Below are 13543 nucleotides of genomic sequence, written 5' to 3'. Positions count from 1 at the left end.
CGATTTTTTCATATTCCTTCTCATCGACCCTGCTATCACCTGATATTGCAATGTCTATGATTGTAACCTTGTTTTTCTCAATCAGTGTGATGTCTGGTGTATTATGCGCCAGTATTTTGTATGGGAAAATCCCACAAGATCTTGACCATCTGATTTTCAGTGACTTTTTCAGGCTGATGTTCCCACCAGTTTATTGCTGTTTTAATATTATAATTTTTGCACAAATTCCAATGGATCATTTGTGCTGCAATGTATAATCAGTCTGCGCCATTTTTTTATAGCAGCTGAGTATGTGATCAACAGTTTCATCAGCTTCTTTGCAAAATCTGCATTTGGCATCATCAGAGGATTTTTCTATTTTGGCCTTAATGGCATTTGTGCGGATAGCTTGTTCTTGCGTAGCCAGGATTAGTGACTCTGTTTCTTTCTTTAATGTACCTGCTGTTAACCATAACCAAGTTTGTTCACTGTCCACTTTATCTTTTATTTTTTCCAGAAATTGGCCATGCAATGCTTTGTATTATTATTATACAATTGTATCACAGCGGCCAGTTGTTTCGCTGGATTTGGCATTGGTTACCAGTCGGGCCCCACCCAGGGGCCTAGGACGTTGTAACGTATTTTTGTAATATGCGTGCAGATCCAAGCAGTGCGGCCTTTTGCATTTGACTGACGGTGATTTTGTCAATTTTTAACTGTTTTAAATGTAATTCCAGTGCTTTTGGAATAGCACCCAGTGTGCCAATTACCACTGGAATTACCACTGCTGGTTTGTGCCATAGTCGTTGAATTTCAATTTTTAAGTCCTGGTATTTTCCGATTTTTTCATGTTCCTTCTCAGCGACCCTGCTATCACCTGCGATGTCTAGGATTGTGACCTTAGTTTTCCATTGTTTCATCGCCTTTTCAGTAAAGGATGTAATATTTTTGCTAATGCCAGTTGTTTCTAAGCATTTTATGATCCAACTATGTGGCAGTGAGTCAAATGCCTTTTTGTAATCAATCCAGACCATATTCAAGTTCGTTTTTCTGTTCTTACAATTTTCTAATATCATTTTATCAATTAGAAGCTGATCTTTTGTGCCCCTGCTCCTTCTTTTGTTGCCTTTTTGCTCTACTGGCAAGATGTTGATTTTTCCAAATAATCCATCATGTTATCTGCAATAATGCCTGTGAGTAATTTGAAGGTTGTTGGCAAGCATGTTATTGGTCTGTAGTTTTCAGGTGTTGTTCCTTTAGTTGCATCTTTCTGAATCAAGTATGTTTTTCCAGTTGTCAACCATTCATCAATTTGGCCCTTTTGTAAAATTTCATTCATTTGCCTGGCCAATACTGCATGTAAACTGGTCAGATATTTTAGCCACAAACCCTGTAATTGGTCCTTTCCAGGGGATGTCCAATTCTTTACTTTTTTTTTACTCGATTTTTGACCATCTCAGTTGTTATTTCTAATACTTGCATTTGTTTGTTGCCAATGCTTTTCTCAAAATCATGTATCCACTTTGCTTCCTTATTGTAGTCCTTTGCATTTTCCCACAGTTCTTTCCAGAATTCCACTATAGCCTGCTTTTCTGGTTTTTCACTTTTGGTGTCACCATTGACATTAAGACTTTGATAAAAACGCCATTGGTCTGATCAAAATTTCTGATTTTGTTTGTATTGGATGATTCGTGCCTCATATCCAATGACTGACAACAGTCACTCGGGCCCTCGTGATCTCTAGGCTGGAATACTGCAATGTGCTCTACATGGGGCTGCCCTTGAGGAACATCCGGCGACTTCAGCTAGTACAGAACGCAGCCGCGCGAGTGATCGCGGGTGCACCCCGATTCACCCGCATTACACCTATCCTCCGCGAGCTGCGCTGGCTACCTGTCGATCTCCGGATGCGCTTCAAGGTGCTATTGACCACCCATAAAGCCCTACATGGCAGTGGATCTGGATACTTGAGAGACCGCCTTCTGCCAATTACCTCCCTACGGCCTATAAGATCTCATAGGTTGGGCCTCCTCCGCATCCCATCGGCCAGCCAATGTCGGCTGGCAACCACAAGGAGGAGGGCCTTCTCAGTAGCGGCCCCGACCCTTTGGAACGAACTCCCCGTAGAGATCCGTACCCTCACCACCGTCCAGGCCTTCCGCACAGCCTTGAAGAACTGGCTCGCCCGTCAGGCCTGGGGATAAGGACCATTACCCCGCCCGAATGTTGTATGCATGTTGCGTATTATTTTATTATGTGTTGTCGTCTTGTACTGTATTGTATTGTATTCCCCTCTCCCTGGTTTCTGTGAGCCGCCCTGAGTCCCCTCAGGGAAAAGGGCGGCCTACAAATAAAATCAATTCCAATTCCAATTCCAATATCTTTCAATTTTTCTAGCTGTTGCTGTTATCTGCTGTTTTACAATCTCTACAGCTTCATTGATGTTTCTTGTATCCAATCTATATCTTCTGATTAGCTGATCTATGATTTTGCTGTTTTTAAGCCGTTGCCCATGCATATTCTTTAAGTTGCTTGCATCTGCCCTTAATTTTTTGACTTTTTCTTCTATTCGGATTTTCCACTTTGGCTTTGATGCTTTTTCTGTTGTGTGACTAGATACTTTGATTTTAATGCCTAGTTAATTAGTGACTATTATAGCTGCACTGTACATTAACTGGTTCGTTTCTGAGATGGATCCCGCTTCAATTGTTGAAAACACTGCATTAACCATTTTCATGATAGGGACCCAAATTTTCTTAGGCACAGTTTTTAATGATAGTAAATGTTGCCTTTCCTCATTAGACAGAAAATTCTCCAAGATCTTGTCCTTCAATTCTTTTTGTTTTTGAATTAGTTCATCAGTTGGTTCAGTGATAACTGGTTCTAGTGGTAGTGTTGTTATTTCCTCCCTGACAGCTTCTTCTGGGAGTTCTACTATAATGTCTTTAGTTGTGTCTTGAATATCAGTTATTTCCGCTTGTGATGTTGTTTTTTTAGTTTTGCAATTTGCCTGAATTTCCTCAACTTCACTAAACACTTTATTCCGTATAATAAATCGCCTTTGATCTGCTAGTCGTTGTTCACTAACATTTGAATCTGGATATTGCTGTTTCCATAATTCATACATTCGCTTTAAATAACCTCTTTTTTCTGGCTCTGAGTATAGTAACAGGCCATGGCACGGTTTTCATCTGCACTATATTTTTGTCATTTTGTTGGCTATTTAAGTATTTAAGTATTTAATAAATTTATAGGCCGCCCAATCCCGAAGGACTCCGGGCGGCTTACAGAAAATACATTTTAAAAATATAAAGAATTAAAAGAAAACAGAGAAAAATCGATTAAAAACCACATCATGCACTCAGTCTGGTTGGGGATGGACCTCAGTCATGAGGTCAACAGCCCCAGGCCTGCTGGAATAGCCAGGTTTTGGTAGCCTTTCGGAAGGCCATGAGAGTGGGTAGGGTCCGTATCTCTGGGGGTAGTTCATTCCATAGGGTCGGAGCGGCTACAGAGAAGGCCCTCCCCTGGGGAGCTGCCAGCCAACATTGTCTGGTTGACGGCACCTGGAGAAGGCCCACCCTGTGCGATCTTATCGGCCGTTGGGAGGTATGCGGCAGAAGACAGTCTCGCAGATATCCGGGTCCTAGGCCATGTAGGGCTTTAAAGGTAATAACCAGCACCTTGAATCGCGTTCGGAGACCGATAGGAAGCCAGTGCAGCTCGCGGAGGTTAGTGTAACATGAGTGTATCTTGGTACACCCAGTATCGCTCACGCGGCTGCATTCTGGACCAGTTGTAGTCTCCGAACACTTTTCAGGGGCAGCCCCATGTAGAGCGCGTTACAGTAGTCAAGTCTTGAGGTGACGAGGGCGTGAGTGACCATTTGAAGTGCCTCCCGATCTAAGTAGGGCCGCAACTGGTGCACCAGGCGAACCTGGGCAAAGGCCCCCCTGATCACAGCCGACAAGTGATGTTCTAATGTCAGCTGCGGATCCAGGAGGACCCCCAAGTTGCGGACCCTCTGTGAGAGGTGTAACTTTTCACCCCCCAGGCTTAGGAATGGACTATCTGGGCTGTCCTTGGGAGGCAACATCCACAGCCACTCGGTCTTGTCAGGATTGAATGCAAGTTTGTTCACTCCCATTCAGACCCTGACAGCTTCCAGGCACTGGCACATCACTTCCACCGCTACGCTGAGCTGGCACGGTCACTTGTCGACGGATGCCCAGGGACCTCAACATCCGCCCCGGCCCTTGTTAACCCGTGCGACGACCGATGCGGTATAGAATTTTTATTCGTTTCTTTCACCATATTGTATGGGTTGGCGGGGTTTTTTTATGGGACCAGGTTGCCAACCTGACCCCAACCCTCCTCCTTTCTCATCCGGGCTTGGGACTGGCAACGGCGGAGTTGTTGTTGTTGTTGTTGTTGTTGTTGTTGCTATTATTATTATTATTATACAATTGTATCACAGCGGCCAGTTGTTTCACCAGATTATTATTATACAATTGTATCACAGCGGCCAGTTGTTTCACCGGATTTGGCATTGGTTACTAGTAGGGCCCCACCCAGGGGCCTAGGACGTCGTAACATATTTTCGTAATATGCGTGCAGATCCAAGAAGTGCGGCTTTTTGCATTTGACTGATGGTGATTTTGTCAATTTTTAACTGTTTTAAATGTAAGTCCAGTGCTTTTGGAATAGCACCCAGTGTGCCAATTACCACTGGAATTATCACTGCTGGTTTGTGCCATAGTCGTTGAATTTCGATTTTTAAGTCCTGGTATCTTGCGATTTTTTCATGTTCCTTCTCGGCGACCCTGCTATCACCTGGTATTGCGATGTCTATGATTGTGACCTTATTTTTCTCAACCAGTCTGATGTCTGGTGTATTATGCGCCAGTATTTTGTCGGTTTGTATATTATTATTATTATTATTATTATTATTATTATTATTATTATTGTTGTTGTTGTTGTTGTTACTACTACTACTACTACTACTACTACTACTACTACCACCACCACCACCACCACCACCACCACCATTGTTTTAAAAAGATTTGACCCAGTCATTACACTATCCATAAAATATGTATGTTGATATTGGAAACAATAAAAACATTTTATAAAAAAATTATGGGGATGCTGCAAAGGTGTGAAAAATAGTCATAAGTCACGTTTTTCAGTACCGTTATAATTTCGAACTGTTGTAAGTTGAGGACTACCTGTACTTGTGATTAGAAAGATTAGAAAGACTACATTTCTCTGTTTCACCACATCACTACCTTGTTTATATTCAGCTTCTAAATATGACAAGAATACGGTGATCTATAACCACTATCACTATAAGGTACCCATTTTTGTACAAATGCAGATGGAATTTATGGTTGTGGAAAATGAAAATAGCTGATTATTTAATTGCTCATGATAAAGGAATTAATTGTCTTAGGCAACAAGGAAGGCCTTTCCTCAGATGCAAGATAATCTAACACCACCACCTGGCACCATTTCTGGACTAAATTGCATCATCCTGTGCTTTAAGAAATAATGTTATATATGCTTTATTCAACTATCTGCAGGCCAGGAAGAAACTTTAAGAAAAGTGGATGTAATATGTAGACATCCAGTAACTTGGATTACTGTTTTTGATTATATGCCCCCCTCTGTCACACACCCACATTCTCACACACATGCATACTAGTGAGAAAAAAGAAGAGCTAGAAAATGAGATAATTCTCTAACTATATGTGTATGGAACATCTGCATGGATACAATATTATCATAGCAGAATAACAAAATAGCAAAGTTGGAAGGGATTTTGCAGGAAACTCTGGACAGGGGGACACTTTTTCTCCAGGAACATGATCTGACCTTTAGCAATATGAAAAAACTCTGGAATGGACCATAAGTACTGCAATCACATGCTGATCTTGTCTTCTAATGATGCAACTATGAATTTTGCAACTCAGCTAACTATTAACACTTTATCTATAGTATTTGTGTCATTACATACCTTGCTTGTAGATTTAACAAATACTAAAGATAATATAGTCTCATGATCATTTATCTTTGCTGCTTCACTGAAAACCAGAGTATTCACTATTTCATCTGGCTCTGATTAGAACATTTTCTTCTACAACTAAAAATTATCATTTGATAATATGTTTAATTTCAGATTCCTATTTAATACAGCAAATATACTCAAAATCAAGCATTCGGTACAATGTATTAGGTAAGTGTTTAAATATCTCACAGGTGAATCTTACAGGTTGTTCTTTAATATGTGCTATAAAATTTATGAGATTGATAGTCTATATCTTCACTTTTAATATTAATTTATATACCAAACTATAAAACTAAAACAAATCAATTTTATTGAAAAATAGGTATGTTGATGATATTACAGTCTTTGTCCTGTTTCTAGAGTATGTGATAATTGTATGTACCAGAAATAATTTTCATATGTACTTCAAATCAGTGATTTATTCTATTATTTACAAATGGTTTGACACTTTTCCTCTCTGATATAGCTGAGAAATTATATAAAATTCTTTTACAAGTGTGGGGAAGGGAGACAAATCTTAGAAAAATTAATAATATTTATTTGACATGAATCATTTTTAATTGTCTCAATATAATGTGAAAGGAAATATGGTGGCAGTAAATGTAATGTTAACTAAGTCTTGGAATAATGCTAATATGACCAAAAGAATTGAATTATAATGTCAAAAATTGTGTTGCAGTTATTCATTGGTTTTCAGTCTCTCTTGATCTCTTGTGAATATGAAAGAGGAAAATAAAGAGATACTATAGAACCAGCTTGAGAGCTCTTTAGATATATGGACTTTATATCCTATATTTCTTTGGTTTCCACCAACCCCCTTGCACATATGTGCTAGTTGTTCCCGACTTAGGGGGTGGTGCTTATCTCCATTTCAAAGCTGATGTGCCAGGCTGTCTGAAGACGTCTTTGTGGTCATGTGGCTGGCATAACTAAACACCAAAGGCACACAGAACGCTGTTACTTTCTCACCAAAGGTGGCCTCTATTTTTCGACTTGCATTTTTACATGCTTTCGAATTGCTAGGTTGGCAGAAGCTGGGACAAGTAACGGGAGCTTACACAGCAGTAGGGATTCGAACCACCACACTGCCAATCTTTCTGATCAACAAGCTCAGTGTCTTAGCCACTGAGCCACTGCATCCCTTTTATATTTCTTTGACCAAGAAGATCATTGCATAAGATTCTGAGAGCTGAAGTGTCATGTTGATAAAGGCTACAATATTATTTTGTTTTTATTTTGTCTTCATGAAACCATTGGGCGAGATCATCCGTGGTTTTGGGGTATGGTATCATCAATATGCTGATGATACCCAACTTTTCATCTCTACCCAAAACCACCCAAACGATGCTCTCGACATGATGTCCCGATGCCTGGAGGCTGTGCGGATCTGGATGGTGAGGAACAGGCTCAAGCTCAATCCCTCCAAGACTGAGTGGCTGTGGTTTCCATCATCCCCATTTGTGCATCTTGTTCCATCTTTGATGATAGGGGGAGAAATTTTTCTCCCCTCAGAGAGGGCCCGCAATCTGGGAGTCCTCCTGGATATGCGGCTTAGTTTAGAAGAACACCTGATGGCCGTGACCAGGGGGGCCTTTTACCAGGTTTGTCTGGTACGTCAGTTGCGCCCCTTCCTGGATCAGGATGCTCTGGTCACAGTCACTCATGCCCTTGTCCTTTCTCGCCTGGACTACTGCAACACTCTCTACATGGGTCTGCCCTTGAAGAGCACCCGGAGGCTTCCGCTGGTCCAGAATGCAGCCACACGCGTTATCATGGGGGTACCTAGGTGCTCCCATGTTACACCCCTTTTAGGCGTCCTGCACTGGTTGCCAGTTGTTTTCCGGGTGCGATTCAAGGTACTAATTATGACCTTTAAAGTGCTCCATGGCTTAGGCCCAGGGTACCTGCGAGACCACCTACTGCCACCAGTAGCCTCTCACCATCCAGTGCGATCCCACAGAGTTGGCCTCCTCAGAGTGCCGTCGGCCAGACAGTGTCAGCTAATGACCCCCAGGGGGAGAGCCTTCTCTGTGGGAGTGCCTTCCCTCTGGAATGAGCTGCCCCTTGAGCTTTGCATAATCCCCGACCTCCGGTCCTTTCGACGTTCCCTAAAAAGTTGGCTTTTCCAGCAAGCTGGCCTGGCCTGAACAGAATAAAATAAATGGTTAATTTAATTGTTAATTTTAATCTAATTTTTAAAATTTTATTGTTAATATTAATTGGGTTTGTTTTTGTCTTTATTTAATTTCCTTTTTAACTTTTGTAATATGTGTTTTTTTTATGTTGTACGCCACTCTGAGTCCTTTGGGAGAAGGGCGGCATATAAATCCAATAAACAAACAAACATTAACAGTCTTGCCAGTTGGTCAATTTCCATTGCTTCATGTAAATCTTAACTACTGTATTTATTTACCTACATCAGGGGTAGTCAACCTTTTTATACCTACTGCCCACTTTTGTATCTCTGTTAGTAGTAAAATTTTCTAACCGCCCACCGGTTCCACAGTAATGGTGATTTATAAAGTAGGGAAGTAACTTTACTTTATAAAATTTATAAAGCAGAGTTACAGCAAACCCCTACCGCCCACCATGAAAGCTGGAACGCCCACTAGTGGGCAGTAGGGACCAGGTTGACTACCTACATGGTAAAAGTAAAAATAAAATGGGGCTATAGACTCTTATGAGGACAATTGCTTTTAAAAGAGAGCTCATACTAAGTATTTTATGGATAACACTTGTCTGTTGTGCTGACTGTGAGTTCTAGTCCTGCCTTGAGCACAAAGCCAGCTGGGTGATCTTGGGCCAGTTATTTTCTCTCAGTCCTAGGAAGGAGACAATGGTAAATAACTTTTGGAGGAAAAAACTTGCCATGAAAACTGCAGGCAGTCTCCAAGAATCAGACACAATTAAACAGAAGAAAAAAAAATTATTCTACATGCCAGCATGGCTAGTGGGCTATTAACAGGTCAAACTGCTGAAAGTTATGAATATTATCAGTAGCTATCAATCTTAAGTCTCTTTTTCAGAGTCATACCATTACACAGATAGTCTTCAACTTGCAACAATTTATTTTGCAATTGAACAGTTATAGCAGCACTGAAAAAAATTACAACTCATCCTCAAACTTACAAAACTTGCAGCATTACAACCCAGAGTCATGTAATCAAAATTCTGGCACCTGGCAACTGACATGTATTTCTGAGGTTGCAGTGCCCCAAGGTCATGTGATCATTATTTGTGACCTTCCCAGCAGGCTCCTGACAAGTGAAATAAATGCAGGAAGCTGAATTCATTTAACAACTGCCTGATTTATTTAATAACTGCAGTGATTCATTTAACAACTGTGGCAAAAAAAAGTTGTAAAATTGGGTGTGACTCATTTAATCACCTTGTCATCAATCAAAATTCTGGTCCCAATTGTGGTTGTAAGTCCAGAACCACCTGTACTAAGTTTATCCATAATGGGTGCACTACTATACCATTGTCTTAATTTGTTCATTCCAGTTATCTAATATAATAGTGCAAAATATAGAGTCAGCTGATGCTCCATACAAGTCATTCCCATGTATTTTATGGAGTAGTATCTGAGCCAAATATGAATTCTGTAGAAAGCAAATTTTAAATAATTATTTGGAAGTTACTTATGGGGAAATAGGGAATAAAGATTAGGGTTCTTGATGAATGTATAGTTATGGCAGGAACCTCTGAATATTTTTCATTTATTTATTCATATCCTCTTAATGATAGGCTGGCTGCTAAAGCAAGGTCATGGCACACACTTGAAAATAAATCAGGAAGACTAATAGGGGGGTCCTTTGTCTGTATCACAAGAACAAAGAATTCTTGGGAAGAAGGCGGGGCTTAGCAGTGAGAAGACGGAATTTCAGGCTACTCCTGAAATTCCTCTATTCCGAAGCATTTGGACGGTCCCTTTTTGGACCCAAGCTGTCCCGGAGAGACAGTGAAAGGTAGGAGGAGATCCAGTGGCCCCAAAGACGTTCGCAAAGTCTCTGGGGACTTGGAAATTAACCTCCTTTGCCAGTGACTTCCGGATTAGCCATAAGGCTAACTGAAACTGCAGATAGCCCCAAAAAATGGCGAAAGTATTTCCAGCTGGTAAGATGATTTTATTACTCAGAGAAAGACAGTCCGCCTAAAAATTCAAGCTAATTTAAATTAAAGAACAGAAGAATCTAGCAGCGATTTTGATCTCTATTGGTTTATGGATGGTGGTTATTCTACTTTTTAAATGTTTTAAATGCTATTCACATGGACAAAGGATAGATTACTCTAACATCTCCTCTGATTCTCTGCAAGCGGGCTGTAAACCAATTCACTATAATTTGGCTGCTTACAACTTGACACTTTTATTGCTTGGCTGTATTGGTCTAAGATCTGATAAGATTGCACAGTTCCCAGCTTGTTTTTATTTGCAAATACCTCAGAGCTCTCAAGAAAAAATACTAACTGCGTACAAATATGGTGTCTATTCAAGCCTCTATTCAAATGATTTTTTTCAGCACTACAGAAATTATCTGCCACACATGATAGAATTGAGAGAAAATTGGATTATCTGGTGTTTCTAGCAACAAAATATGAGGAAAAAAATGAGAATGTTGAACGTTTGAATGTTCTTCAAATACAAACTAAGGATGTCAGAGATAAAGATTCTCAATTTGCTGATATTCGGGGCAACTGGTTTACCTCTGACGGAGAAAAAGATGGAATGTCTGAAGGGGAAGTAGCCACACAGAAGATTTACTTTGAAAGACAGGGCGCAGGAGGAGTGAGAAGCATTAAAGAATTCATACTTTATTAAATACCATCTGCAAAGCATTTGATACCACCACTGAGAATTAAAGACAAGCTGATAAAGGAAATAAAAAGAGGGCGGCAGCATTATATGAGAGGCACCATAAGCAAAAAGGTGCAAAGATTTTTTCGTATGGGCTTGCTCATAAAGATTTTTGGAGAACTGGACCCACGAATGGCAACAGATTTAAGGCTGTTCTGTTACTGGAGAGACACAGGCTGATAGATGGAGGAGTATAATTTAAAATTAGCTAAACCTAGTTAAATTCATTTCTAATAGGTATGGTTGAATAATAATTGATAATGATAGTAATGTATATAATGTTGAGTTGCTATGATAAATAATAATTGGATAGGAGAAGGGAAGGTTAGAAATATCTTTGGACTATATATAAAGGCTATTAATCACAATTATTATTATTATAAAAAATAAAATAAAACTATATCTATATACAGTTAAATCTTAACTAATAGGGAGAAAATGCTATGATATAGGATATAACTAAATAAAGAAAGGAGAATGATAATAAATTATATACATGGAGGATGAAATTCTTGGTATTAAATATTATGGATGTTTAGCTAAAACAGGATATGAGGATTTGATGTTAATGGAGGATTTTATAAATAAGTAAATGAAATGCCAGCATGTGGCTATGGATTAAATCTTTGGTAGAGTTAAGGATGAAGGATGTTTAAATAACTGTAGTCAATTAAAAGTGGAGGTATGATGATGTTAATATAGTAAACATTTGAGTTAAGATATTTGAATTAATATGAATTAATGGAAGAGATACACAAAAACTTGTTGTAGCCAGCTGATATACTTTTTTATAACATATACTTGTGGTTTTTTTTCTTTTCCCCCCCTTTTTTGCTGTGAGTGTGTGTTTTTCTTTTTTAATTGTTGTGTATATACAAAGTATGTCTGTGGGGGGAAATATAGTTAGGATAAACTAGTAAAGGTAAGGGAATATCTATTAAATGTATAAGAATGATAAATGCTAAAACGCTTGTAACCAAATGACATGCTACATGTGATGATGGTTTTTTTTTCTCTTCTCTGTTTTGTTTCTTGTTTCTTCCTTTTTTTTGCTTTGTTTTTTTTTCTTTCCCCACTGTTGTGGGTATGTGTTGTTTATGTAACAAAAAAATAAAATATTTTTTTTAAAAAAAGAATGCTTATCAACAGGAAATATGCATGTGTAAAGCTTGTAGCAATTATGGGTAGCTAGAAAGCTGATAAAAGTAACAAGGATTAGACAACTTGCAGACCTCAGCTAAAAGTTAGGAATGGAGAAGGCCTGCAGCAAATGAAATGTGTAATAGATAACTCCTGAGGCATTCATTAGTCAAGGCTTAGGAATGGGACAGCTATAGACCAATAGAACAAATTGTAGAATTATTACTAAAATATTTATTAGATGATATTTCTTGTTATCTCATCTTGTCCCATCTTCTCCTTCAGTGAAAATGTATAAAGCTCACTTAATCCTTTATTCTTGGTTCTTGGCCTTTGACCAGGAACCCTTTTCCTTGGGGTACTCCAATAAAAAGCAATCAGAAAACCTGTACCTCGTGTCTGGCGTCCATCATTGGCTTCAGCACCAGGCTCACACCCAAATTGGGGACAACAATCTGGGGGTTTGTCCAGGATTCCACGCCTGGATTCAATTGGAAGGCACCAAAGACTACCAGAGGAAGGCCCCTGGACGGGTAAGACTTAGTGGCTGAAAGGTGTGTGATTGCTCTGAAATAAAACTCCTGGTCAGTGACCAAGACTCTGTGTTTCTGCACTGCCAGCTGCCTTCAGAGCTCATGAGTCTTTTACAGTGACTGAGTATTCTGAAAAGCAAGGGGTAATGCAGAGATCCATGTGTCTTACTGATGCAAAGAATGGGTTGATTGAATGCTATGAGCCACTGTCTAACGTCCAGATTCGATAAGATCCTTGGTGACTTCTTCACTGAACTCAAAGGCTGAAGCCCTGAAGAAAGCGAGGAGCAGGAACTGGTGGAGGAACAGAAAGAGGCAAAATGTGGAGGAAAGATAAGGACTGGATAGGAGACGTCCCAGGGGATAAGGGGTATCCGCCTGAGATCTAGCCCTAAGTAAAAAGCAAATAAAGGCAAGGACTGGACAGGAGACATCCCAGGGGATAAGAGGAATCCGGCCTTGAAATGGGAAACTGGTAGCAAAAAGGCATCCAGTCCAAGAGCGACAGAGTTGCCAAAAGGGAAGCTGCTCAAAGATTTGCCGGTGGGTTGTATTTTGCCTAATTCTGAGATATTATGAGGATTAGATATAGGGATCAAAGGCAGCCTTTTCACATTGTATGTCTGTCTGGCCTCAACTTCCCTTGGACAATCCAGGTGATTTTTGGCCATTTCAGGGACCTCATAATATTGAGCTACTAAAAGCAATATTGCAGAAACAAAAGATTCAGACAGATACAATATTTAAGTTTATTTGTGAAACTTGTTAATAGTCCATTTCTGTTAGAGGGGTGTGGAGGTAGTGTATCGTGTTTCTATGTTGTGTCATTTTCAAAACTTGGGAGAGGAGCAAGACCCTCTAATAACAATAAACAAAAAGGCCTTATCATTATTTGTTATTTTACTTAAAAAAAGGATTTTGAAAAACATGGATTGATTTGTGAAAGCTCCCTAAAATAATGATAATAAT

The 13543-nt window shown here is 39.6% G+C and overlaps 1 protein-coding gene across 2 annotated transcripts in view; it reads left to right on the top strand.

Annotated features, from left to right (window-relative positions):
- Positions 1 to 13543, top strand: part of OTC (ornithine transcarbamylase) — a 110030-nt gene that overhangs the window by 6755 nt on the left and 89732 nt on the right. Inside the window, exon 2 of one of the 2 annotated variants that reach the window (XM_087721789.1) lies at positions 6158 to 6214. The exons of the other annotated variant lie outside the window; for it this stretch is intronic. Within the exon in view, the coding sequence (XP_087577915.1) occupies positions 6158 to 6214 (57 nt within the window). The remainder of the gene's footprint in view (positions 1 to 6157; positions 6215 to 13543) is intronic. 2 annotated transcript variants of the gene reach the window in all.

Source organism: Thamnophis sirtalis, unplaced genomic scaffold (assembly GCF_051295495.1).
Source record: "Thamnophis sirtalis isolate CommonGarterSnake01/CBP01778 unplaced genomic scaffold, rThaSir2_p1.2 scaffold_8, whole genome shotgun sequence".
In the NCBI taxonomy this organism is placed as follows: domain Eukaryota; kingdom Metazoa; phylum Chordata; class Lepidosauria; order Squamata; family Natricidae; genus Thamnophis; species Thamnophis sirtalis.
This window is presented reverse-complemented; position numbering and strand designations above follow the sequence as displayed.